Source organism: Microtus pennsylvanicus, chromosome 7 (assembly GCF_037038515.1).
Source record: "Microtus pennsylvanicus isolate mMicPen1 chromosome 7, mMicPen1.hap1, whole genome shotgun sequence".
NCBI lineage: Eukaryota > Metazoa > Chordata > Mammalia > Rodentia > Cricetidae > Microtus > Microtus pennsylvanicus.
In genome coordinates this window covers 62,781,520-62,808,960 of record NC_134585.1, presented here as the reverse complement: position 1 = coordinate 62,808,960, position 27,441 = coordinate 62,781,520, and the positions used below count along the sequence as shown (strand labels likewise).

General features: G+C 41.9%; 1 protein-coding gene across 1 annotated transcript in view; it reads right to left on the bottom strand.

The window, feature by feature from the left end:
• Positions 1 to 27,441, bottom strand: part of Kat2b (lysine acetyltransferase 2B) — a 123,042-nt gene that overhangs the window by 14,000 nt on the left and 81,601 nt on the right. The window contains exons 9-11 of the mRNA XM_075980981.1: positions 20,908 to 21,044; positions 3,248 to 3,456; positions 2,607 to 2,733 (exon numbers count right to left, since the gene is read on the bottom strand). Coding sequence (XP_075837096.1) covers positions 2,607 to 2,733; positions 3,248 to 3,456; positions 20,908 to 21,044 — 473 coding nt within the window. The remainder of the gene's footprint in view (positions 1 to 2,606; positions 2,734 to 3,247; positions 3,457 to 20,907; positions 21,045 to 27,441) is intronic.

Sequence of the window (27,441 nt, the reverse complement as noted above, 5' to 3'; positions counted from 1 at the left end):
CATTGCCTGCTCTTCCAAAGGTCCTGAGTTCAATTCCCAGCAACCACATGGTGGCTCACAACCATCTGTAATGAGGTCTGGTGCCCTCTTCTGGCCTGCATACATACACACAGACAGAACATTGTATACATAATAAATAAATATTAAAAAAAAAAACAAGTTACCTCATATTATAAGCTACTGGTGTGTTTTCCAAAGCAAAGTTTCTCTCTATGTATAGTCACACAAAGTTTGAGTGAGGCCCTAAATTCTGTATTTTGGGAGACATCTTCACGCTGGGGGATGGGTGGTTATAAAGATAGCAACAGCAGCAAAAGGCATCTTGTCAGAATTCTTTAAAAAGCACTAAAGGGCAGTTTGTATCTAATTTGAGTCTTTCCCTTCCCCCAGACAAACTGTGAGACCCCTGCACCTGAAATTTGCTGCTGAGTGTTAGGATTCAAAGCTAAAAAGCTCACATGTAGCAGGAGGCAGAAATAGGTGGACCCCTGTGAGTTCCAGGACAGCCTGGTCTATACAAAGTTTCCAAGGCAACAAGAGCTACATAGTAAGACTGTTTAAAAGAAAGAAGAAACAAAACAAAATCAAAATCACAAAGAGCTAAATTGTAGACCTATAAATCCACAACCCCTAGCACCTGGAAGTTAAAGCAAGAATTCTGAATTCAAGGCCAGCCTGAGCTTCCTAGTGAGTTTCAGGAGAGCGTGAGCTACAGAGACACCCTGCTTCCATTGAAAGAGGGGAAAAATGTAGAGTTAGTAGGATCAGGGCTCAAGGCTATTTTTAGCTTTAAGCAAGTATGAGACCAGCAGCAACCCCTTCAGATTCTGTCTTTAACGGGGGAAAGGGGAGGTGTTGACCCCAATGAAAGCACGAGTGTACAAAACTAACCACACTTTATACAGAAAATTACTTTGTCCAGTGACTTATTTTTGGTTTCTGCAAATGACAGTGATTCTTTGAAGCTGGAAGAACCAACAGAGTCCTCATTCAGAACCCCGGGCCTCTGCTGCCCAGTGCAGAAATTATGGCTCTCTGCTGCCCCACATAGGAGCCATGGCCTCTGCTGCCCCATACAGGATCCATGGCCTCTTTTGCCCCATACAGGAGCCCACAGCCCCTTGCACCCAGTGGATAGACAAGTTATGTGTGCAAAATATACACCAATTTCAAACACTTATCACATACAGAGAATATAGATGCTGTTGATAATTCCTCATGATATTAAATTTTAGGTTAAGTGAAATACATTAGAAAAATTAACCTCTCCTGCTTTCATTTGTTGCTTTGAAATGGACCTTCTAGAAAGTTTGTGCGACTTTCACACAGCTATGTTGGACAACTTGCCCCAGACCCTCTAACAAATTTTCTGCAGCCACATTGACTCCTGAGCTGCTTACAGCTCCATCATCACAAGGTTTCTTCATAGCCTTTGTAGTGGTTCTTAACCTGTGGGTCTTGACCCCTCTGGTTATCAGATAGCCTGAATATCAGAGATTTACATTACAACTCATAACTAACACAATTACAGTTTTGAAGTAGCAACTGTATAATAACTTTATGTGGTTGGAGGTCACAACATTAGAAACTCTATTAAAGGGGCACAGCATGAGGAAACTTGAGAACCGTTGCTTTAGTCTGTCCTGATAGAAACAGAGTGGAGTATAACAGATTCTACAGAAGAGCTCTTTCTGCCCGGCACATCTAAGTTATTCCAGGCAAACCAAAACAATCCAAAAAGAGCACAACCTTAGCTCCCAGGAACACAGGGCCTGTGCCAGGTATAGCAACATGGCACAGGGAGAGGACTCCAGCAGGCTCATAGCCCACATAAGGGATGACAGCAACCGCTCTAAGACAAAGTGCTAGAATGGCATTCATAGACATCTGGGGTCAAGGGAATGCTCTGAACCAAATCCACGGAAATGCTTTCTTCATTATTTGGAAATTTCTCACATCTCTTCTCTCTGTCTCTCTCTCTCCCTCCCTCTCTCTCTTTTTAGACAGAGTCTGCCTGGTTGTCCTGGAACTTAATAGGTTAACCAAGTTGGCCTCAAACTCACCTGCCTGCCTCTTATTATGCCCAAATCCACAAAGTCCCCGAGAAAGCCAACAAGGAGACAGAATCCCATATGTAAAAGCAAAGAACCTTTATTTTAAGTAAGTTTGCAAACTCAGTCTCTCCACATGTCCAATGTATTGGAATAACTGGAGAGCCCCGAGCTTAGTTAGAATAGGGTTTTATAGTAGTAAAGGTGGGAATGAGGGGTTTCTGAGGTTCAGGACCCCTGCTTGGCTGACATTTGTCTAGGGTGTTCTGGTGAGTGTGTGCAGGCAGGTGATCCTGTCTACAGCTGATGGCATTTCCTTTGAATGGTCTGTTCTTGGGTGGAGGTCAGGTAATCTCAGCTTGTGGTTCTTCCTGCAACCAGGTGTTGCTTCAGGGTAAACTACTGAGACTCAGGTCTCCATTTAAATTTATCGAGGGCCAGAGTCCTACTCTGGCAGGTGATAATGGTTGGAAGTAAAGAACTTCCTTTGGGTGACCGACTCCCACATCTCTCCTTCCCGAGTGCTTTTCTGCTAAGATCCTGGGTTTCTCTTACCTTGACTTGTTCATTTGAAGTTACTGCACAGAAAACAATTTCCGTGAATCCCTGGGATGGAAACATCCGGAAACAGATACCACCAATGACACGGCCATCTTTAATTAAAGCAAGGGTTTTGTGTTTCCTGAAAGAATAAGGTTAAGCTTTATCTTTCTTGGTTATATAAAATACTTTTGGAGATGTTTATTTCATTCATTTGTTTGCTTATTTGTGTGTTCAAGTGTGTGAGTACATGCCACTCTCTCCTCGTGTGTGTGTGTGTGTGTGTGTGTGTGTGCGCGTGTGCGCGCACACAAATGCATGCCACTCAGGTGTGGAAGTCAGAGAAAAATTTATGGGAGTCGGGTCTCACCTAACATGTGGGTCCCAGGATAAAACTTAGATCATAAGGTTTGGCAGCAAGAGAATTTACCCACTAAACCATCTCACGAATCCCAGCAATTTATAAAGCTTCAATCTATTAACAAGAACATTTAAGATTTATTGATAGATTAATCTTTATGACTTTGACATGAAAATTATATCATTGTGACTATGTAGTCATATCAAGATAGGAGGTAGCTGGATTCCAAGGGCTAAATGTCACTAAATAGTTCTCTCTTGCATTAAAGAAGGAATGAAGAATGAGTTGAACTTACGGGTCGAACACGAGTCGTGTGATGTATTCTTTGGGCATTCGAGGCAGCTGGTGAGAAAACACATTCTGCAGACCCACCAGCCACATCAGCATCTTCTTGCTCGGTTTCTGGCTCAAGGAATTGCCCACCACATGGAATTCAATGACACCCCTGCGCTCTTCCAGTCTTGCCGCCTCATCTCTGGCTGAATGTGCTGACAGAAAATTGGTCTGGGATCCAGGAGACAAGAAGAGATTACAAAGGGCTCTTCTTTGAAAACAGTGAACTGGAACACACAAACACTCTCCCTGTTCTAACAAGACTCTGGTATGAATTTCAGGGTTTTAAACACAAGTGCATGAGAGCAGCTGTGCATCCACACCACAAGTTCTGAAGACAAAATGGAAAAGTGGATTAAGAAGTAGATGATTCAGCAGTTAAAAGGGTTTTCTGTGCAATCAGAAAAACTGAAGTTTGGATTCTAGAGTTCACATAACAAGCCAGGTGCATCCTTTGAACACTTGTAAGACTAAGAAGGAAAAGACAGATATGCCTCAAAAGACTTGACAAAGCCGGGCAATGGTGGTGCAGGCCTTTAATCCCAGCACTCAGGAGGCAGAGGCAGGAGGATCTCTGTGAGTTCGAGACCAGCCTGGTCTACAGAGCTAGTTCCAGGACAGGCTCCAAAGCCACAGAGAAACCCTGTCTCGAAAAACCAAAAAAAAAAAAAAAAAAAAAAAAGACTTGACAAATAATTATAAAAAAAAAGATACTGGATACCCTCTTCTGGCCTTTATGTGTACATAGGCATGAGAAACCACACCCACACAAATAAATGAATAAATTAAGTAGACAAAGCATTATCAAAAGATAACATTGCATGAATTAGGCATCAGCAAAATTTTGTTGAGACAGAGTCTTGCTGTGTGGTATAAGCTGGCCTTGAACTAACATCCTCCTGCCTCAGCTTTCCACTGATAAGAAGATTATACCACCACTTTGGGCCAGGTAACATTTTTATTTTTTTTATTTTTTGGATTTTTCGAGATAGGGTTTCTCCGTAGCTTTTGGTTCCTGTCCTGGAACTAGCTCTTGTACCAGGCTGGCCTCGAACTCACAGAGATCCGCCTGCCTCTGCTTCCCGAGTACTGGGATTAAAGGCGTGTGCCACCACCGCCTGGCTCCAGGTAACATTTTTAAAAAGAGAACAAATAGAAAATGTTTTAGAAGAGTTGGAAAGAAGGCTCACAATGTGAAAACAAGGGTTCGATCCCCAGCACCTACAGAAGTTAGGAGGGTCTGGTGGCCTGCCTGCAATTCCAACACTACAGCAAACTGGCTACTTAGAGTAGTCAAAAGACAAGTTATGTGTTTATTTGAGAGAATCTGCCACAGGGACTAATGTGCCCCCATGCTCATAAAAACTCATGGATTAATGTAAAAATTAATTTTAAGGCAATATTTTAGGGGGTTGGAAAAATGGTTCAGGTTTAGTAGCTCTTAAAAACGGCCCACATGTAGGTCATAGCTTGACATTAGGTGACTCCAGCCCAGAGGATCTGACACTTCTCTGGCACTGCACTCACACACATACACACTCCTAAACAGAAAAACATGTATGCATAATTTAAAAAATAATAAACATTTTAGACATTTTGAATCATATGGTTTCTTAACTGCTCAATTGCTGTTGTAGTTTAAAAGATTGCACAGAATCACTGGTAAGGCATATTTGGCATGATGTTCTAATAAAACTTTAAGGATGGTGGGAGCCCAAGAAAGAGAGAGGGCTCAGCAGTTAACAGTGCCTGCTGTTCTACAGAGGACCCAAGCTTGGTTCCCAGCACCCATACTGGGAGGTTCACAACTGCCTGCAACTCCAGTTCCAGAGGATCCAATGCCCGTTTGCTTGCTTCTGTGGGCAGCCACACATGCCTGATCTATATGCAAACACATAGACATAAAAAGAAAAGATATAAAACTTTTGAACTGGGGGGGGGGGGCAGTGAGATGGCTAAGAAGTGTGCTTGCTGCCAAGCTAAATTCAATACTCCAGACTAGTCATGTGGCAGGAGATCTCACAGACTACTGTGTCTGGCTTGAATTCCAGAGTACTAGCACCTAGGCTTTGAACTGCCTTTTGTAATGTTACCTTTAGTTACTGACAACCTTTGTTTGAAGTGTCTGAATTTTATCTGAGTTCTTCCTGAAGGGTTCAAAGCTTTTGCAAAAACTTAGTTATGAGAGGACTTAGAAAACCTAGAGATCTTGTGACTGAGAATTGCTTTGGTATTTTCGTTTCTTCAAGGAACTTCAGATAAGAGGTTGTGGAATGTGGAAATTGACGTGTTAATGTGTAAATTGTATAACAATAAAAAAAAGGCCTTTTGCAAATCAATGATCAGTAAGTTCACTGGAAGCAGACTCCTCTGCTGTAGCTGTTTGGCGAAATCTAAAACTCATTCTGGAGTGAATCTTCTTATCCACAGAACCATGAAAAACAGAATATTGACAGTCAGGGTTCTCTAGAGTCACAGAACTTATGGAATGAATTTACGGGCTACAGTCCAACTAATCCAACAATAACTAACTATGAACAGAAAGTCCAAGGATCTAGTAGTTCCTCAGTCTCACAAGGCTGGATGGGTGTCTCAGCTGGTCCTCCGTATATGCTGAAATCCTGAAGAAGTAAACTGCAATGCCAGTGAAGGAATGGTTGTGCTAGCAAAGTGAGGGCAACAGGCAAAGAGCAAAACCTTCCTTCTTCCTTGTCCTTATATAGGCTTCCAGTAGAAAGTGTGGCCCAGATTAAAGGTGCGTCTTCTAGACTCAAGATATGCTGTTTTCCTGATTAAAGATCCAGATCAGAGATGTGTCTTGCTACCTCCAAGGTCTAAAATAAAAGTGGATTTACCCACTTCAAACCAAGCAGAAAATCTTTCACTGGTGTGCTCTCCTTCTCTGGGTTGTAGTTCATTACAGATAGAGGCAAGTTGACAATCAAGAATAGCCATCACAATCCACCCCTTGTCAATTTGACACACAATCATATCTCCTTATATCATGATTAATTTCCAAATGGAAACAACCAGGTCACAATAATGCCTAAACCTATCCCTTGGACAACCACAACATGTTGTAAATTTAGAATAGGTAGCACTGTCCCTTGGGGAACATCTTTTTAGTATTCTCTTATTTGATGTTACAACATATAATAAAGAAATTAAAGGAAAACAGAAATATCTGTACAAATGCATTCTTAACAAAATTCAACAGGAGCACTCTTCTCAATAATAATCCTTATTTCTGCAACTGGTCACATGATCTTATCACTTCCATTTGATAATGGGTTGCTGCTGTGCATGCCCTACTTTAAGACTTGGTGGGTTAGATAACACCCAGCTCATGATGGGAAGCTCAGGTTGCACAGTACTTGATTAACACACTGTCAAATGTTCAGTTTCAACCAAGGCCCAATAGCACACCAAGAGCTGTCTTTCAAAGGGAGAATAGTCGTCTGCAGATGATGGCAGAGCCTCACTCCAAAAACCCAAAGGTCTCATCTGTAATTCACCTATAGGGCATACCAAAGGCTCCAAACAGCATCCCTATCTGCCACTAACACCTCAACTACCATTGCTGGATCTTATAGTCCAAGTGTAGAGCAACCTGTATTTGTTGAAGCACTTCTCTCATTCCAGGCCCCACACAAAGCTAGCAAATGTGTTTGCTAGATCAATTACTGGATATCATGCACCAAAAAAAATCTGCTAATCTGCTCAAATAAGGATACTCTACAGTAGCTGCAATCAGAGTTACTACCTGATTGTGTTTTCAATAGTCAACTGTCATTCTCCACGATCCATCAGTCTTCTGCACTGGCCGGATAGAGTTAAAGGGAGCCGTAGTGGGAACCAGCACCCCTGCACCTTGATGGTAGCACTAATTTCTGTTTTTGATTCACTATGTACCTGGCAGAGGCAACTCTAAAGGCCTCCATTTAGCCTCTCCAACCATAACAGCCCTCCTCCACAGGTCAGGGAACCAATGTGAGAATTCTGCCAATTTCTAAGTATATCTACCAAAATTAAACATTCTGGAACTGGGGAAATAACTAATGGTTCAGAGACCCACTGGATGTGCTGTGACTCAGATTTGTGCCAAATTTCCATTGATCACCTGACATCCATAAACTCCTACTTTAACTGAATGGCCATAATGTTGCTTGGGATCTCCCAGGATCGGCTTCAATTCAGAACCAGTATCCAATAGTCCCCAAAAAAGTCTGATTAATTCCTCTCCCCAGTGTACTCTTGTACAAGGCCATAGATCCCTCTGGGGAAGAAGTGGAGAAAAGCTAACAGTAAAAACTTGGTATTTTACCAAGTTCCTTCCTCAATGTGAATCTGGCCATCTCTTCATTCAAGGGGTTCTAGGTCTGAAAACTGGCTCAAGTCTGAAAATTGATTCACTGACCAAGATTACCTTTTGTCACTATCCAATGTAGCCTTTCTTTCATTTGTTTGAGAATTTTTCTGCTTATACAGATTAAACAAAAAAATGTTTTAGGCTTTTTATCTATTTCATGCCTGTAAACACCATGATTGACATGTCAGTACCAATGGTCCATATGAGTCATAGCACTGTAAAATTCACCTTTCCTATGCTGACCATTACAGGTTAGGTATTATGGACATTGCTTTGGCTATGTTGCCCATTATAATAACTACAATCATCTTATCTGGGACAATGCATTTCTACCCGGACCTAGCTAAACCCATTGCATTTAACGAGTCCCATTGAGAAGCACCATAAGCAACCCTAAGGTCTGGCAAAAGAAAAAGGGTGACGAGAGCAGCCCTGAAGCAACAAATTCCACAGGAGTAGGATTGAGACAGCGACCTGGACCAGAGCAGGCCTGAGGGAGTGTGAACTCCACAGGAGCAAGGCTGAGCCAGGAACCAAGGCCAGAGAATGTCTGAGAAAGCAAACTCCAAAAGAACAGGACTAAGCCAGGGACCTAGGCCAAAGTGGGCCTGGGACAGTGAACTCCATGGGAGCAGGAGCAGATCCAACCCAGGGTCATTTGCAGAAGCAGGACTGGGCCAGTGACCTAGGCTGGAGTGGGCCTGAAACAGCAAGCTCCACTGGAGAGGGAACAGATTCAGACCAGGGACATTTGTGGAGGCAGGACTGGGCCAGAGAATACCAGAGACAACAAACTCCACAGAAGAAGGTAGAGAGGAGAAATTGCTGAGCATGTGGGCCAGAGCCAGAGACAGCTGTGTGTTCAGGCATGAATCTGGGACCTTCCAGGGAGTAGACCTGAGCAAGGACCCCTGTGGGTCTAGGTGAGTGTCTGGGACCTCTGAGGGAGTAAGTCAGAACCAGGTCCTTTGCTGGTCTGAGCACATCCAAGTTAGAACCTCCAAAGGAGTAGATCAGAGCCAGAGACCTTTGCAGGACCAACCCCAAGCCAGGGACCTCTGCAGGAGCAAATCCAGAGAAGGGCCATTTACAGAAACAGATCTGAGTCAATAACCTAGGCCAGAGCAGGCTTAAGATACCAAACGCCACCAGAGTGCAGCAAACCCCAGGAGAGCTGAGAGACCTCCAGGAACACGGTGTGAATAATGAAGTAACTAGAACCATGCCACAGATTGTACCATGAGGAACAACAACCACCTAAGCCTTGGATTAACTGGAACCTAGATTAATCACTAGAAAAACAGACAGCCCCAACCACACCAATTAGAGAAAAAGATGGGTAGACAAGGTAAGAACACATGCAACACCACAAAGAGCAACACGACACCAGGAAAACCTGGAGGTCCTACAAAAGCAAGACTTGAACAACCAAATATAGATGAAGCAGAAGAAAATGACCTAAAAAATAACTTCAGGAGAATGTTTGAAACTCTTAAAGAAGAAATGAAAAATTCCCTCAAAGAAATGGAGTAAAAGACAAACAAAATATTAAAAGACATCAGCAAATCCCTTAAAGAAAACCAAGAAAAAGAAATCAAACATATGGAAGAAACTATTCAAGACTTAGAAACTGAAATAGAGACGATAAAGAAAACACAAGCCGAGGTAATTATAGAAACAGAAATCATGAGAAAACAATCAGGAACCACAAACGCAACCATAAACAGCAGGATACAAGACATGGACAAACGCTGAAGATACAATAGAGGAAATAGACTCATCAACCAAAGAAAACATTAAATATAACAAAAGCTTAACCCAAAATATCCAGGAAATATGGGACACCATGGAAAGATCAAACCTAAGAATAATAGGTATAGAAGGAGGAGAAGTTCAACTCAAAAGCACAGAAAATACATTTAAGAAAATCATAGAAGAAAACTTTCCCAACCTAAATAAAGATATGCACATGAAGATACAAGAAGCATACAGAACACCAAACAGACTGGATCAATAAAAAAAAGAAAAAAGTCCCCTTGCCACATAATAATCAAAACACAAAACATATAGAATAAAGAAAGAATATTAAGAGCTGCAAAGAAAAAAGGCCAAGTATCATATAAAGGCAGACCTATCAGAATTACACCTGATTTCTCATTGGAGACAATGAAAACCAGAAGGTCATGGTAAGGCGTTATGCAGACATTAAGAGACCATGGATGCCAGCCCAGACTATTACACCCAGCAAATCTTTCATTCACCAAAGAAGAACAAAACAAGATATTTCATGACAAAACCAGATTTTATCAATACCTAGCCACAAACCCAGCCCTACACAAAATACTAGGAGGAAAACTCCAACCCAAGGAAGTTGGTTACATCAACAAAAACACAGACAATAAATGGTCTCACAGCAGAAAATTCCCCCCCAAAAAGGAAAAACACACAAATTAACATCACCAACAATGAAAACTAAATTAACAGGAGACAGCAATCACTGGTTATTAATATCCCTTCATATAAACAGACTCAAGTCACCTATAAAGACACAGACTAACAGACTGGATACAAAAACAGAATCCCTCCTTTTTCTGCATACAAGAAACACACCTCAACCTCAAAGACAGACATTGCCTTAGAGTAAAGGGTTAAGAAAAAATATTTCAATTAAATGGACCTAAGAAACAAGCTGGTGTAGCTATCCTAATAAATAACAAGAGACTTAAACTAAAATCAATCAAAAAAATTTTTTTAAAGGCATTTCATATTAGGCACAAGAAAAATCCATCAAGAGGAAATCTCAATGCTGAACAACTATGCCCCAAATATAAGGGTACCCTCATATGTAAAATAAACACTTCTAAAACCTAAATCATATATTAAACCCCACACACTAATAGTAGGAGACTTCAACACTCCACTTTCACCACTGGACAGGTCAGTCAGACAAAAAAGAGAGAAATAAGAGAACTAACTGATGTTATAACTCAAATGGATTTAATAGACATCTATAGAATATTCCATTTAAAAGGAAAAGAATATACCTTCTTCTCAGCACATCATAGAACCTTCTCAAAAACTGACCACATACTCGGTAACAAAGCAAACCTCAACTAATATAAAATTAATTGGAATAACAGCATGTATCTTGCCAGATCACCATGGTTTAAAACTAGAATTTAACAGCAATACTAACTGAAGAAAGCCCACAAACACATGGAAATTAAACAATGCACACCTGAATCATCAATGGGTCAAGGAAAAAATATAGAAAGAAATTAAAGACTTCCTAAAATTCAATGAAAATGACCACACAACATAACCAAATTTATGGGACACAAGGAAAGCAGAGTAAAAAGGAAAGGTCATAGCACAAAATGCCTACATAAAGAAGCTGGAAAAATCCCATACTAGTGAATTAACAGAACATTTGAAAACTTTAGGGAAAAAAAAGAAGCAAACTCACCCAAGAGAATTAGATGGCACGAAATAATCAAATTGAGAGCTAAAATCAACAAAATAGAAACAAAAAAAAATACAAAGAATCAATGAGACAAAGAGTTGGTTCTTCAAAAAAAATCAACAAAATAAACAAACCTTTATCCAAACTAACCAAAAGGAAAAGAGAGAATATCAAAATTAACAAAATCAGAAATGAAAAGGGGGACATAACAATAGACACAGAGGGGGGGGCTGGAGAGATGGCTCAGCGGTTAAGAGCATTGCCTGCTCTTCCAAAGGTCCTGAGTTCAATTCCCAGCAACTACGTGGTGGTTCACAACCATCTGTAATGAGGTCTGGTGCCCTCTTCTGGCCTTCAGGCATACACGCCAACAGAATATTGTATACATAATAAATAAATAAATATTTAAAAAAAACAATAGACACAGAGGAAATACAGAGAATCACTGGGTCATATTTCAAAAGCCTGTACTCCACAATTTGGAAAACTTAAAGACAATGGACAACTTTCTGGATAAATATCACTTGCCAAATTAAGTCAAGACTAGATCAACAAATTAAACCGACCTATAACTGCTGAAGAAATAGAAACAGTCATCAAAAGTCTCCCAACCAAAAAAAGCCCAGAACCAGATGGTTTCAGCTCAGAATTCTACAAGACTTTCAAAGAAGAACTAATGCCAATACACCTCAAATTATTCCACACAATAGAAACAGAAGGAACCTTGCCAAACTCTTTATAAGGCTAAAATTACCTTGATACCCAAACCACAGAAAGATATTGCTAAGAAACAGAATTACAGACCAAGCTTACTCATGAACACTGATGCAAAAATACTAAATAAAATACTGGCAAATCGAATCCAAGAACACATCAGCGCCTTCATCCACCATTATCAAGTCAGCTTCATCCCACAGATGCAGGACGGTTCAACATACAAAAATTTGTCAAGGTAATCCACCATATAAATAAACTGAAAAATAAAAACCACATGATCATCTCATTAGACGCCGAAAAAGCTTTCAACGAAATATAACATCCCTTCATGATAAAGGTCTTGGAGAGAGCAGAGATACAATAAACATGCCTAAACATAATCAAAGCAATATACAGCAAGCCAACAGCCAACATCAAGCTAAATGGAGAGAAACTCCAGCAATCCAGCTGAAATCAAGAACAAGACAAGGTTGTCCACTCTCTCCATATCTATTCAATATAATTTCTGAGGTCCTAGCTAGAGAATTAAGACAACAAAAGGAGATCAAGAGGATACAAATCAGAAGGGAAGAAGACAAACTCTCACTATTTGCTGATGATGATAGTTCACATAAATGACCCCAAAAAATCTACCAAGGAACATCTACAACACATAAACACTTTCAGCATTTTAGCAGGATACAAGATTAACTTAAAAAAAAATCAGTAGCGCTCCTGTAAACAGATGATAAGAATGAAATCAGAAAAACATCACCATTCACAATAGTCACAAATAGCATAAAATATCTCAGAGTAACTCTAACCAAACAAGTGGAAGATGTGTATGACAAGAACTTTAAAATCTTTGAAGAAATTGAAGAAGACATCAGAAAGTTGAAAGATCATCCATGTTCTTGGGTAGATAGCATTAACATAATAAAAATGGCAATCTTACCAAAAGCAATCTACAGATTCAATGTAATGCCCATCAAAATCTCAGCAAAATTCTTCAAAGACCTCGAATGAACAATAATCAACTTCATATGGAAAAGCAAAAAATCCAGGATAGCCAAAACAATCCTGGGCAATAAAAGAAAGTCTAAAGGCATCACAATCCCTGACTTCAAACTCTATTACAGAGATACAGTACTCAAAACAGCCTGGTGTTCGCATAAAAACAGACAGGAGGACCAATGGAACCAAACAGAAGACCTGGATATTAATCCACACTCCTTTGAACACCTGAATTTTGACAAAGAAGCTAAAAATATCAAATGAAAAAAAGAAAGCACATTTAACAAGTGGTGCTGGCATAACTGAATTTCAACATGTAGAAGAATGAAAATAGATTCATATCTATCACCATGCACAAAACTCAAGTCCAAATGGATCCAAGACCTCAACATAAAGCCAGCCACACTGAACCTTATAGAAGAGAAAGTGGGAAGTACACTTGAACACAATGGCACAGGGAACCACTTCCTAAATATAACCCCAGCAGCACAGACACTGAGAGAAACGATTAATAAATGAGACCTCCTGAAACTGAAAAGCTTTTGAAAAGCAAGGGACATGGTCAACAAGACAAAACAACAACCTAGCTGGGTGGTGGTGGCGCACACCTTTAATCTCAGCACTCGGGAGGCAGAGGCAGGCGGATCTCTGGGAGTTCGAGGCCAGCCTGGTCTACAAGAGCTAGTTCCGGGACAGGCTCCAAAACCACAGAGAAACCCTGTCTTGAAAAACCAAAAAACAGACAAACAAACAAACAAACAAACAAACAACAGCCTACAGAATGGGAAAATCACCATTTGTCTGTATTCTGTCAATTATGTTTAAATAAATGCTGATTGGCCAGCAGCCAGACAGGAAGTATAGGTGGGACAACTACACAGGAAGTAGAGGAGGGTCAAGGAGAACAGGAGAATTCTGGGAAGAGGACACAGTCCTGTCAAGACACAGAAGAAGAAAGATGTGACTGTGCCGCTGAAAAAGGTACTGAGCCATGTGGCTAACACAGATAAGAATAATGGGCTAATCTAAGTTATAAGAGTTAATAACAAGCCTGAGCTAATGGGCCAACCAGTTTATGATTAATGTAGACTTCTATGTAATTTCTTTGGGACTTAACAACTGCGGGAACCGGGCAGGACAGAAACCTCAGACAACAGGAAAATATCTTCACAGACCCCACATCAGATAGAGATCTAATCTCCAAAATATACAAAGAACTCAAGAAACTGATCATTAAAAGAACAAATAATCCAATAAAAAAAATGGAGTGCAGACCTAAACAGAGAACTCTCAACAAAGCGGTATTCTGAGCATAGAAAACCTCAAAGTCTGCCCCCCTCAGTGACATACTTCCTCCAACAAAGGTATGCCCACACCAACAAAGCTACACCTCCTAATAGTACCACTCCCTATGAGATTATAGGGGTCAATTACTTCAAACTACCACAGTCATCTTTTGATAAATGCTTCAGCCAACCATTCAAACTTTTGACACCTTTTTTTAACTGTTCAAGCTTTCATATTAAGCTCAGAGTCTCTACTCAGAGGGCCCATATCAATAAACTCAACATGATCTAGTTTTATGTCCCTTCCACCATTAGCCCATACCTTTAAAATCCACTCCCACAAATATTCCCTAGACTTCTGCTTGAATGTACTGGCAAACTCATTAAGCTCTTAGTGCAGTGTGGTGATATTTTGTGCTTTAACAAATAAAGCTTGCCTGAAGATCACACTGCAGAGACAGTCACATTACTTAGCCATGAAGGCCAGGTAGTGGTGGCACACATTTTTAATCCTAGGAATTTGAAGAAACAGGCAGATATATTTCTGTGAATTCAAGGCCACCCTGTGCTACACGAGATTGAATCAATCTAAAAGAGAAATAGAGCTCACACCTTTGATCCCAGCCCTTGGAATCACATGCCTTTAATCACAGCAATAGGGAGGTTGAGACAGGAATGACTTGCCAGGGCAAAGATAAGAATATAAGGTAGAAGGAGGGGGTGGGAGGAGGAGAACTTGAGGGAACTGGATAGGCAAGATGGAAGAAGGACAGAGATTAGAGCAAGGAAAGAGATATTTTGATTGAGGGAGCCATTATGGGGCTATCAAGAAACCTGGCACTAGAGAAATTCCCAGGAATCCACAAGGACGATGCCAGCTAAGACCCTAAGCAATAGAGAAGGTGCCCAAAGTGGCCTTGCCCTGTAGTCAGATTGATGAATATCTTAAATATCGCCATAGAACCTTAATCCAGCAACTAATGGAAACAGAGGCAAAGACCCACAGTGGAGCACTGGGCTGAGCTCTCATTTGAAGAGTGGGAGGAGTGAATATGAGCAAAGAGGTCAAGACCATGATGGGTACAAGCACTGAAACAGTTTACCTGAGCTAATGGGAGCTCACCAGCTCCAATTGGACAGGAAAGGAACCAGCATAGGACCAAACTTGATACCCTAAATGTGTGTGACAGTTGTATGGCTGGGGCAGACTGTGGGGGGCCACTGATGTAATAATGTCTGTCCTGTCCCTTTCAGAGACAAGCCCTGCCCATTCCACCCCCCATCAGCTGAGGCAAGCAGATCTTCCTTCTGCTTCTAGCCTGAGCTCCCTTCCTTTCCATCTCTCTCCTGAAAAGGCAGCTTCTGTCTTTCTCCCTTCTCCCCTTCCCCCTCCTCTCTCTCTCTCTCTCTCTCTTTCTATTTTTTTCTCTCTCTCCTCTTCTCCCTTCTTCACTTCCCCCATTTCCCCCCATAACCCACTAAATAAATATCCAACCTCACTCTGCATGGTGTGCCTATCCATCTGTCTCTCACCTGCAGCTGCACCTCGTAGGACAGGTCTCTGTCTCTCACCCACCTTGTGGCTCCTAGCCTTGGATCCGCTCCCCCCACCCCATTACTACTGGCAGTGGCACCAGGATTTAACCCCGCTGCTTGTACTGGCTTTTTGGGAACCTATTCTCTTTGGATGGATACCTTGCTCAGCCTGGATATAGTAGGGAGGGCCTTGGACCTTCCCCAAAGCAATGTACCTTATCCTCTCTGAGGAGTGGATAGGAGGTGGGGTGTAGGTGGAAAGAATGGGAGGAGGGGAAGGAGTGGGAACTGGGACTGGTATGTAAAATGAAAACAGATAGTATGCATTCTTTTCTTTAAAAAAATAAAATAAAACAAATCTTTTTTAAAAAAACATAGGAGACAGGAGGTCAGGGCATTCAGTCTGAGGATTCAAAGAGACAGGATCACCTTTTTGGTCTGATGTAGAGGTAAGAACTAGTGGCTGGCACTACAGTGTAATACATTCCTAATACACTTTCTATATCCCCTCTAGAAAACTGCTTTGGCCTTGAGTTTGTTTGTAAATCTAGATGTAACTAGATTTGGTGGGTCCTGAGGGACATCAGTATTGTCTTGCTGGCATTGTCTTCAGAGAGAGTCATTGCTGGTTTAGTGGACAATTAAGGATTAAACTCAGTGAAAGGTGAAAGGAGCAGTATTTCAAAGTGTACTGGCTGGCTTTGTGTGTCAACTTGACACAAGCTAGAGTCATCAGAGAGGAAAGAGCCTCAGTTGAGGAAATGCCTCCTTGAGATCCATCTGAAGGGCATTTTCTCATTTAGTGATCAGTGTGAGAGGGAACTGCTCATTGTAGGTGGTGCCATCTCTGAGTTGGTGGTTCTAGGATAGATAAGAAAACAGGTTGAGCAAGTCATGGGAAACAAGCCACTAAGCAGCTCCCCTCTATTGGGTCTGCATCTGCTCCTGCCTCCAGGATCCTTTCCTGTTTGAGCTCCTGCCCTGACTTCCTTCAGTAATAAACAGCAATACTGAAGTATAAGCCAAATAAACCCTTCCCTCTCCAACTTGTTTTTTTTTTTTTTGATATGGTGTTTCACCGCAGCAATAGAAACCCTAACTAAGACACTTAGAGGGGAGAGGTCAAGTAAGATAAAATCCTTGCGAATCTGAAGGTTCAAAGTTCTCAGCTTCAGTAGGGTCCTCCACACATCCCCAAGCCATGTTATAGGGTCCAATCTTTACCAATTGATGCCCTGACTTGAACTGCTGACATCCTCTGAAGCTGGGGCTTGAATTTTTCCTATAATTCAGCCGACCTTATAATGAAGGCTTCAGTTTGATTTTTCTGTAACTCGAGCTCTGTGGCTGCTGGAAAGAAGATTTTTTTCTAGGGCACACTTAGAAACCTTTACACTGTTTATTAACATCTGGAGCTGGTCGACTTTATACTAAGTTCTTTATTGTCCTTCACCATATTTTGAAATAACTTAATTTTATCACAGAGCTCACTCCTATCTTTTATCAGTTTATACAGAAATACTAAAAGCAACCAACCAACAGCATCATTTTCATTATTTTTCCCCAAAATGTCAAAATTTAAAATACAGGATCATCAAATCTAGTGCCATTCACAGCTGGTGACTCAAGATAATCAAATGTATTTACCCCTGTAAATTTGTAATACAGTTCACACCATGGGCTTTTGGTACTCTCTGAGCTCCCAGGAGAGGGAGTGTTTGGAGAGACTACAGTAACCGAAAGTGGTAGAGAAGTGAACAGTTTATCCCAGACAGTTAAAAGATTCATCATTATACTTGTTCTTCTATAAGCACTTCTGGTACCAAAATCTGTATCTGTCAGGGTTCTCTAGAGTCACAAAGTCTATGGAATGAGTGTGTATGTATGTATCTATGTATGTATGTATGTATGAAATTATTGGAATGACTTACAAGCTACAGTCCAACTACTCCAACAATGACCAGCTGTGAACAGAAAGTCCAAGAATCTAGTAGTTCCTCAGTACTACCAGGCTGGGTGTCTCAGCTGGTCCTCTGTATATACTGGAATCCTGAAGAAGTAGGCTCCATGGAAGGAACAGATGTTTTAACACAGTGAGGGCAAATGGGCAAAGAGCAAACCTTCCTTCTTCCATGTCCTTATCCAGGCTTCCAGCAGAAAGTGAAGCCCAGATTAAAGGTGTGCCTTCCCACCTCAATATCCAAATCAAAGGCATGCTGTCCTCCTATCTAAAGATCCATATCAGAGGTGTTTCTTCCTACCTTAAAAGTCTAGAATAGAAATAAGTTTACCCACTGTAAACCCAACAGAAAATTTCTCACAGGTGTGCTCTCCATTTCCTGGTTGTAGTTCATTCCAGATATAGTCAAGCTGACAATGAAGAATGGCAAGAATGATGGAAGGAGACAAGCAGTTCTTCCCCGGGGCCTCTAACCTGCATAGTCATGCCATGGTGGAGTGTTCCCACATGACCCATGTGATGGAAGGAGACAAGCGGTTCTTCCCAGGGCCTCTGACCTGCACACTCATGCCATGGTAAAGGAGACAAGCAGTTCTCCCCAGGGCCTCTGACCTGCACACTCACTCATTGCATGGTAAAGTTCTCCCCAGGGCCTCTGACCTGCACACTCACTCATTGCCATGGTAAAGTTCTCCCCAGGGCCTCTGACCTGCACACTCACTCATTGCCATGGTAAAGTTCTCCCCAGGGCCTCTGACCTGCACACTCACTCATTGCCATGGTAAAGGAGACAAGCAGTTCTCCCCAGGGCCTCTGACCTGCACACTCACTCATTGCATGGTAAAGTTCTCCCCAGGGCCTCTGACCTGCACACTCACTCATTGCCATGGTAAAGTTCTCCCCAGGGCCTCTGACCTGCACACTCACTCATTGCCATGGTAAAGTTCTCCCCAGGGCCTCTGACCTGCACACTCACTCATTGCCATGGTAAAGTTCTCCCCAGGGCCTCTGACCTGCACACTCACTCAATGCCATGGTAAAGTTCTCCCCAGGGCCTCTGACCTGCACACTCATGCCATGGTAAAGTTCTCCCCAGGGCCTCTGACCTGCACACGCATGCCATGGTAAAGTTCTCCCCAGGGCCTCTAACCTGCATACTCATGCCATGGTAAAGTGTTCTCACATGTGCACAGAAACATTAAATAAATAAATGTAAATTTTTAAAAAGAGGACTGGTGAGATGGCTCATCACTCCACAAGCCTGATGACCTCAGTTTGATGCTCTGAATCCACAACTGAAGGAGATAACTGACCCCTAAAAGTTGTCCTGTACCTCCATGCATGTGAATGACTCCTTCACACAACATAATAACAGTAGCAATAATAATGAAAAATTAAAGTCCATTAAGGTAACACGTTCCAAAATCTTGTAATAAACCATAAAGCAGTAGTCATATTTTATCATCTTAACAGCTCTTTTTGAATGGCAGTTTTCTTTCCAGAAGTATCTATTGATCCTGACTTAACTCACAGCAGGCTGTATGACCAAGTGCCAGCACCTCATGCTTTAATCCACCCCATGCTGGGCAAGGAGATTTTTGACAAATAGCTCTGGTTGGAAGAAAAGTCCTCAGCGCAGCACTAGCTTTGAGGGCTCCAGCTGGCTGTCTAGGTTACCAGGTATCACTGTGGTACAAGTTACCAAAATAATTAACAACTAGTTTGCAAAGACATCTGAAAACGTAGCCACTTTCTTGGGCATGCTGGTACACTACTAACTGCAGCAACAGATTGCGAGATGGTTGATTGCCTCCCCACTTTAAATCTGAGTAGACCAAGCTCTGCTCATGTGAGAAGTTACAAAAACCCTAAAGCAGGAGCTCAGCTTTAGGTTCGCACAACTTCTGTTGCAACCCCCAGTTCTCTGAATTATCCTTGGCATTGATAAAGAACCACAGAAACAGATCAGTATGAAACTTAATGACTTAATCCAGCAGAGCCACACCGAAGAAACAGAAGTTGCTTATAAACTCTGGCCATGTCTTCATTTCCTGGAAATGTCTTGAGCCTCCCTGTTCCTGGCTGTCTTACAATAAGATGTCAGCAGTACTTTCAACAAAAACGTTTTCTCTGGATTGACCTAAACTATTACAGAGATCCAAACAGAGAAATTATGCAAAACTAGCCAACAAGACTCCACAATAAAGGCAGCATTGCAAAAGAAGGGGAAAGGCCAGGGAGAACTGCTTCAGTTAAAACAGACTAAAGAGATGGGACGCAGCTCAGAGGTAAGGTGCTTGCCCAGCATTCAGGAAGCCCTGGATTTGATCCCCAGAACATTATGTGGTGGTTCAAGGTCATTCAGCCTGGCTCTATAATGAGTCCAAGATCAGCCTACTACATGACATCTGTCAAAAAAAAAAATACACACTAAAGAGATGAAGAAATGAAAACTAAATTCTATGCTCAGTTCCTAACTGAGCCTCCAACAATAGCAATACATGTTTTGAATGGCATAATTTGGTAAGATAATCGATCATTGGATATAGGTTGCATATTAGGCCAACAGGTCGGCAAATTTTTCAGTGAGAAGTCTAGTGATGAACATTTTATTTTGGAAGACATACATTCCAAGCCTCAATTGTTTAATTTTCTGCTATGTGTAGTGGTATACAGATAATACAGTCCATTAGAACAGTTACAAGCCTAGCCTGATCGTGTACACCTTTACTTCTAGCTAGCTGGCAACTGAGGAAGGAAAATTATTTCAACCCACAAGTTAAATAGCAAATCTGACTGGCAGGCTACAGTCTGCCAACCCTAAAACAGAGACCCTTGTAACAAAGCTAAATTTCCTGAGTGCTAACTTGTGGGATAATACAAGAGAATTGCCTTCATATGAGACACAGGAGAATGCATAGGGTGTGAGCTATTATTTCATCTGTTTGGAACTCTGAAATGATTCTAAAAGGTCCAGAGGGGAGGAAAGAGGAAGCAAACGCAGGGAAATGGCATGTGAACACTGCTGAACCTCCTGGTGAACTACAAGGATTTTATCACAGGCTTTGTGCACTACTCATGGAGGTTTGAAACTCATCAAGATGGAAAGGTTTCCAACTACTCGAAACTGTGGTTTGTGGCCCTGTAATTGATATTTGTCAAGGGGGACCACATCTTGGTTGGCCATTCCTGCCCTCCCCCAGTGTGTCCTCAGCATTCCACCTACATCTCTGACAGCTGATGTGGCAGGGAGACCAGAAAGGCCTTCTCAGCTGCCTGCCGGGTTCCCCCTGCTGACCTCTGGTCCAAGCATCACTGCAGGGTCTGTGATGGTAGACATGACCTCATTGATCAATTCCACAGGAATATCCCCCGACACTCGGGATCTCTTGGCTTCCTCCGGAGCATGAGAGTTGTTCATTTTCCTCTTTTCTCCTGTGATGTTCAAAATAAAAGGCAAAAAAAAAATGGATGGTTTGAAATGGAAAATATGACCTAATGAATCTAACTTATTTGGGGGAGGGAATCTGGGGGTGAGACAGGTTCATGTATGTATCCCTGGCTGGTCTAATACTGACTATCAGGTGGGCTTCAAACTTCTGGCAATCCTCCTGAATGCTGGGATAATAGGTGTACACCATCTAATTTTCTGATAGCACCTATAGCTATCCCCAGCCTTCCAGTAGGAGAAAGGCTGGTGGTGGAAGAGAAAGGAGATCAGCACCATTGCCGGTTTCAGATACACTTTAAAGACTGCCTGTTTTCTAAGATGTTTCCTTGGCACATGAGTTACTATGTTTCTTTTTTTAATTTATTTTTATTCACGTGTATTACTTCCTCTTTTACCTGCTGGTTTATCTGTATGTGGGCCTGAACTAGAGTTAGAGAGTTGTGAGCTATATGTGGGTGGTGGGAATTGAAACTGGGTCCTCTGGAAGAGCGGGCAGTGCTCTTAACCACCCATGTTTCTTTTTTTAAAGGTATTTTTATGTGAGTGTTTGCGTGCATGTGTGCGTGCGTGTTGCCCAGAATGGACAGACAAAAGCATCAGATTCCCTGGAACTGGAGTTATATATAGGCAACTGTGAGCTGTTGGGTACTAGGAACCAAATATTGGTCCTCTACAAGAGCAGTCAATGCTGTTAAATGCTGAGCCTCCTCTCCAGCCACAAGCACATGTTTCTTCATCTGCAGATATAGAGGTTGGTGTCATTATTTTTGGAGGATTGAGAGCTCAAAGTAATCCTTGGCTGCACAGGGAGTTCAAAGCTGTAATATAAATGTCTGTAATCATAAATGTCAAAAATTGTTAAAAAATGTATTATTAACCCCAAATGAGAAGTTTCTGTTGCTTTTGTTTTTGGTTTTATTTTATAAATGTGCATGTCTTCATAGAAAGAATCTCTGTTTTTCAAGAATAATCCCTGAGCACCCAGTAGCCCAAGCCTAGAGAACAAGTCTTTCAAATACCTAGATTCTCTTTTCTGTTTTTGTCTGCTTGCTTTTAAGAATTAACTAAGTTGTTTCTCAAACCTTTAGTGCTGGTTGATCTGATTATTTCTCTTTATAATCCCACTTATCTCAATTTACATACCATATGCAATATGCATATGGTATGTAAATTAATAGGTGTACATATGCGTATATATATTATATTTAGGTATCTTCATATATATTTGAAAAATATTAGTAAATTGTCTTACTTTTAATAAACAAAACAGGGCTGCAGAGATGGCTATGGTAAAAGTGCTTGCCTTACAGAAGTGTGGATCAAAATTCGGATCATCAGAACTTACAAAAGCTAGGCAGGCATGGTGACTCACTTGCAATTCCAGCCCTTGCGAGGAGGAACCTAATGACTCTACAGCAAGCTGAAATGCTAGACTAACCTTTATCTGTGTGTGTTAGGGTCAACTGAGAGACCCTGCCTCAAGGAATAAAGTGGAGCATGAAGGAAGAATAACCTTTTTGTATCGATTGATTGTTTTCTGAGACAAGGTATTTCTGTGTAACAGCTCTGTCTGTCCTGGAACTCCCTCCATAGACCAGACTGGCCTCGAAACTCTACACACTTGTGTATCATACACACTCACATGTATACCATACACCCTCAAATGTGCACCACACACACTCACATGCATACCATACACCATCAAATGTTCACCACACACACTCACATGTGCACCACTCACAAGGATACCTTACACCCTCACATGTGCACCACACACTCACATGTATACCACATGTGCACCACACACTCACATGTATACCACATGTGCACCACACACTCACATGTATACCACATGTGCACCACACACTCACATGTATACCACATGTGCACCACACACTCACATGTATACCACATGTGCACCACACACTCACATGTATACCACATGTGCACCACACACTCACATGTATACCACATGTGCACCACACACTCACATGTATACCACATGTGCACCACACACTCACATGTATACCACATGTGCACCACACACTCAATGTATACCACATGTGCACCACACACTCAATGTATACCACATGTGCACCACACACTCACATGTATACCACATGTGCACCACACACTCACATGTATACCACATGTGCACCACACACTCACATGTATACCACATGTGCACCACACACTCACATGTATACCACATGTGCACCACACACTCACATGTATACCACATGTGCACCACACACTCACATGTATACCACATGTGCACCACACACTCACATGTATACCACATGTGCACCACACACTCACATGTATACCACATGTGCACCACACACTCACATGTATACCACATGTGCACCACACACTCACATGTATACCACATGTGCACCACACACTCACATGTATACCACATGTGCACCACACACTCACATGTATACCACATGTGCACCACACACTCACATGTATACCACATGTGCACCACACACTCACATGTATACCACATGTGCACCACACACTCAATGTATACCACATGTGCACCACACACTCACATGTATACCACATGTGCACCACACACTCACATGTATACCACATGTGCACCACACACTCACATGTATACCACATGTGCACCACACACTCACATGTATACCACATGTGCACCACACACTCACATGTATACCACATGTGCACCACACACTCACATGTATACCACATGTGCACCACACACTCACATGTATACCACATGTGCACCACACACTCACATGTATACCACATGTGCACCACACACTCACATGTATACCACATGTGCACCACACACTCACATGTATACCACATGTGCACCACACACTCACATGTATACCACATGTGCACCACACACTCACATGTATACCACATGTGCACCACACACTCACATGTATAACACATGTGCACCACACACTCACATGTATACCACATGTGCACCACACACTCACATGTATAACACATGTGCACCACACACTCACATGTATAACACATGTGCACCACACACTCACATGTATACCACATGTGCACCACACACTCACATGTATAACACATGTGCACCACACACTCACATGTATACCACATGTGCACCACACACTCACATGTATAACACATGTGCACCACACACTCACATGTATACCACATGTGCACCACACACTCACATGTATACCACATGTGCACCACACACTCATATGTATACCTGTAGGGATAAGTCCCGCCCCGAAGGGGGCGTGTTCACCTCGGGCTAATATTTGCCTATAAATTTGGCGAGCGTGCTCCCAGCTGCTGCTTCTGCTTTCCTGGTCTCCGCAGGAACGGTGGTTCTGTAAGTCTATTTCTACATTAAAGCTATATATATATATATATATATATATATATATATATATATATATATATATATATTGTTACAATCTGTCTGCATTCATTTACTCCGTTACATTTTGGCGTCCAATGTTGGGCTATTTTGCCCCTGACTCAAGCACGTAGCCCGCTAGCTAACACAGCACGCTCCCGGGTGCTGGTTTTTAGTTCGTGACTCGGGCCCCAGTGCCGAGTCCGAGACACACTCGGCCACACAGGCCCATTGTGCCCCGCCTGCTTGCCAGAGCAATTACCCCCCCCCCTGCCTGCCTTGGCTAAGTTTGCAGCGGAACCCCACTGCCTGAATTAGCAGAAACTCAAGTACCTGCAGTTTTGCAACAAAAGCCGCCACAGCGGCAGATTTGGTCTGATACAAAGTGACATGGCCCGGGGGGGGGGGGGGGGGGGGGGTGGCACACGCCTTTCATCCCAGCACTTGGGAAGCAGAGGCAGGCGGAACTCACAGATCTCTGTGAGTTCAAGGCCGGCCAGGCAGTGGTGGTACACGCCTTTAATCCCAGCACTCGGGAGGCAGAGACAGGCAGATCTCTGTGAGTTTGAGGCCAGCCTGGTCTACAAGACCTAGTTCCAGGACAGGCTCCAAAAACACAGAGAACACCACTGGCAGGAACCGATCATTGCAGGTAAAAATTTTTTCTTTTATAAATAAAATGTCTAAACACGTCACTATTCAAGAATTTAACAGTTTTTTAATTGTACCATGTGGGAGATTTTACAAGAGGTGTCTATCACCCCACATCTATAGATCCTTCTGGGATTTGTACTTTTCATTGACACTAAATGGTTTGATAATAGAAATATGATAAAGTCTTTACGAGACGAATCCAGGATTCTTAAGGCAGAGATTGAATGCTTAATAACAATTGAGAATGACAACAGTCTTCTCAAGAATCAGTTTGAAGTTCTCCAGGCTGATGTTAAGGAGAAATTCATTACTATGGAAGAGGGAACAGCTGATTTGGATCGTAAGCTTCAGTCCTTTTCTGTAGGAACTGAAACATTAGTGGCTGATATTAAGGAGAAATTCATTACTATGGAAGAGGGAACAGCTGATTTGGATCATAAGCTTCAGTCCCTTTCTGTAGGAACTGAAATATTAACTGAGAGAATCAAAACTGCTGAATGTGACAATCGGATTTTGCCTAAAGCTTATGACAGATTGGCGGAAAGATTGTCAATACAAGAAGGCACGGTTTATGCCACAAAAATTATGTCCAAAGATGAGATGTTATCTCTAATGGACAAACTTCATACTTTAGAATCCTCATTGAAGGCTTTGGAACATAATTCTGGACAGGAGATTCAGACATTGCAGAAGGCAATGGTGAATCGAATTGAAAAGATTGAGGAATTTCTAAATTTTGATGAAGAAGAGCAAAGGGTAGAAAGGCAAATTTTAACTACATCTGTGGGTAAATCTCTCCAGGACAATTTCCACAAAGCTCTACTTACAGCTCTACCTGCCTTTCCAGTAATAACAACAGAGAAGGTGATTGATTCCAGAAACCCTAGGGTTATCAAGGAGGATACATGGGAGCCTGTCCGTATGAATGACCTCAAGGAAATTAAACAGGCTGTCATGACTTTTGGGATGCAAGCCTCTTTTGTTAAAGAGATGTTAAGATCTTGGGCCACAACAAGCAGAGCAACTCCCTCGGACTGGCTCCAGCTGAGCTCTGCGGTACTTGAGAGTGGACTGCAATTGAAATGGAAATGCTTATTCAGGCAAAAGGCTAGACTTTTAGAACAGCAGGAAAAAGCTAAGGGAATTGACATTTCCCTAGATAAAATTCTAGGTGAAGGGCTCTTTTCCGACCCTCAGGAACAAGCTAATTTGGATGAAAACACACTCTCCATGTGTACAACAGCAGCCTTAAGGGCTTGGGACAGGGTACAAGACACAGGACAGAGAATAGAATCATTTGTCAGAGTTAAACAGGGTCAGAGAGAACCCTTTAATGATTTTTTACAAAGACTAACTAAGGCTGTACAAATAGGGATATCTGACCCAGAAGCAAGACGTATAATGATTAAGTCTTTGGCTTATGAAAATGCAAATGTGGAATGTAAAAGGATTTTGGGGCCTTTAAGGCTCAGATCAGCGCCTTTGGAAGAATGGGTCTTGCATACACTCAATGTTGATACATTTGATTATGGCACTGAAGCATGGGTAGAAGAAGCAATTTCCAATGGTAAAAGGAGACACCAGAATACCAAATGTTTTAATTGTGGCAAAATGGGTCATATGAAAAGGAATTGTAGACAACGGATTTTCAGAAATAATAATAATAATAATGCATCGTTCAGAAATAATAATAACAATGCATCTTCTAGAAATAACAGAACTAGGAGCACTCAGCCTTCAGGTTTATGTAGAAGATGTGGAAAAGGCAGACATTGAACGAATGAATGCAGGTCTACAAGAGATAGACAAGGCAACCTGATACAGTCGGGAAACGTGAGGGGGGGGGGCCTCACAGGCCCCCATGGCAAACATGGTTCAGTCATTTCCAGTTTCTGCAGAGAACGTGCCTCGTCAGGACAATTAGGAAGCACCATGCCTACTGTTACAAGCAATAATGATCAGAAAGATAAGTTACGTGTGTTTTGGCAAACTTCTATAAATGATCAAAGACCTAAACTGAGAGTGTGTGTAAATGGCATTTTTATTACTGGCCTGCTGGACACAGGTGCTGATGTAAGTATCATTACCCAAGAATCTTGGCATCCATATTGGCCTCTTCAGAATGTAAATGTTCAGCTCCTGGGAATTGGAACCTATCTCGAGTAAGGCAGAGCACGAGATGGGTTGAATGTATAGGGCCAGAGGAACAAATAGGAAAATTAAGGCCATATGTAGCCAATATCGCAATGAATTTATGGGGTCGTGACCTATTACAACAATGGAATACCCAAATTAACATTCCTGCTACTTCTAGAACCTATATTTCTGAGAATAATATTAAAAGATAT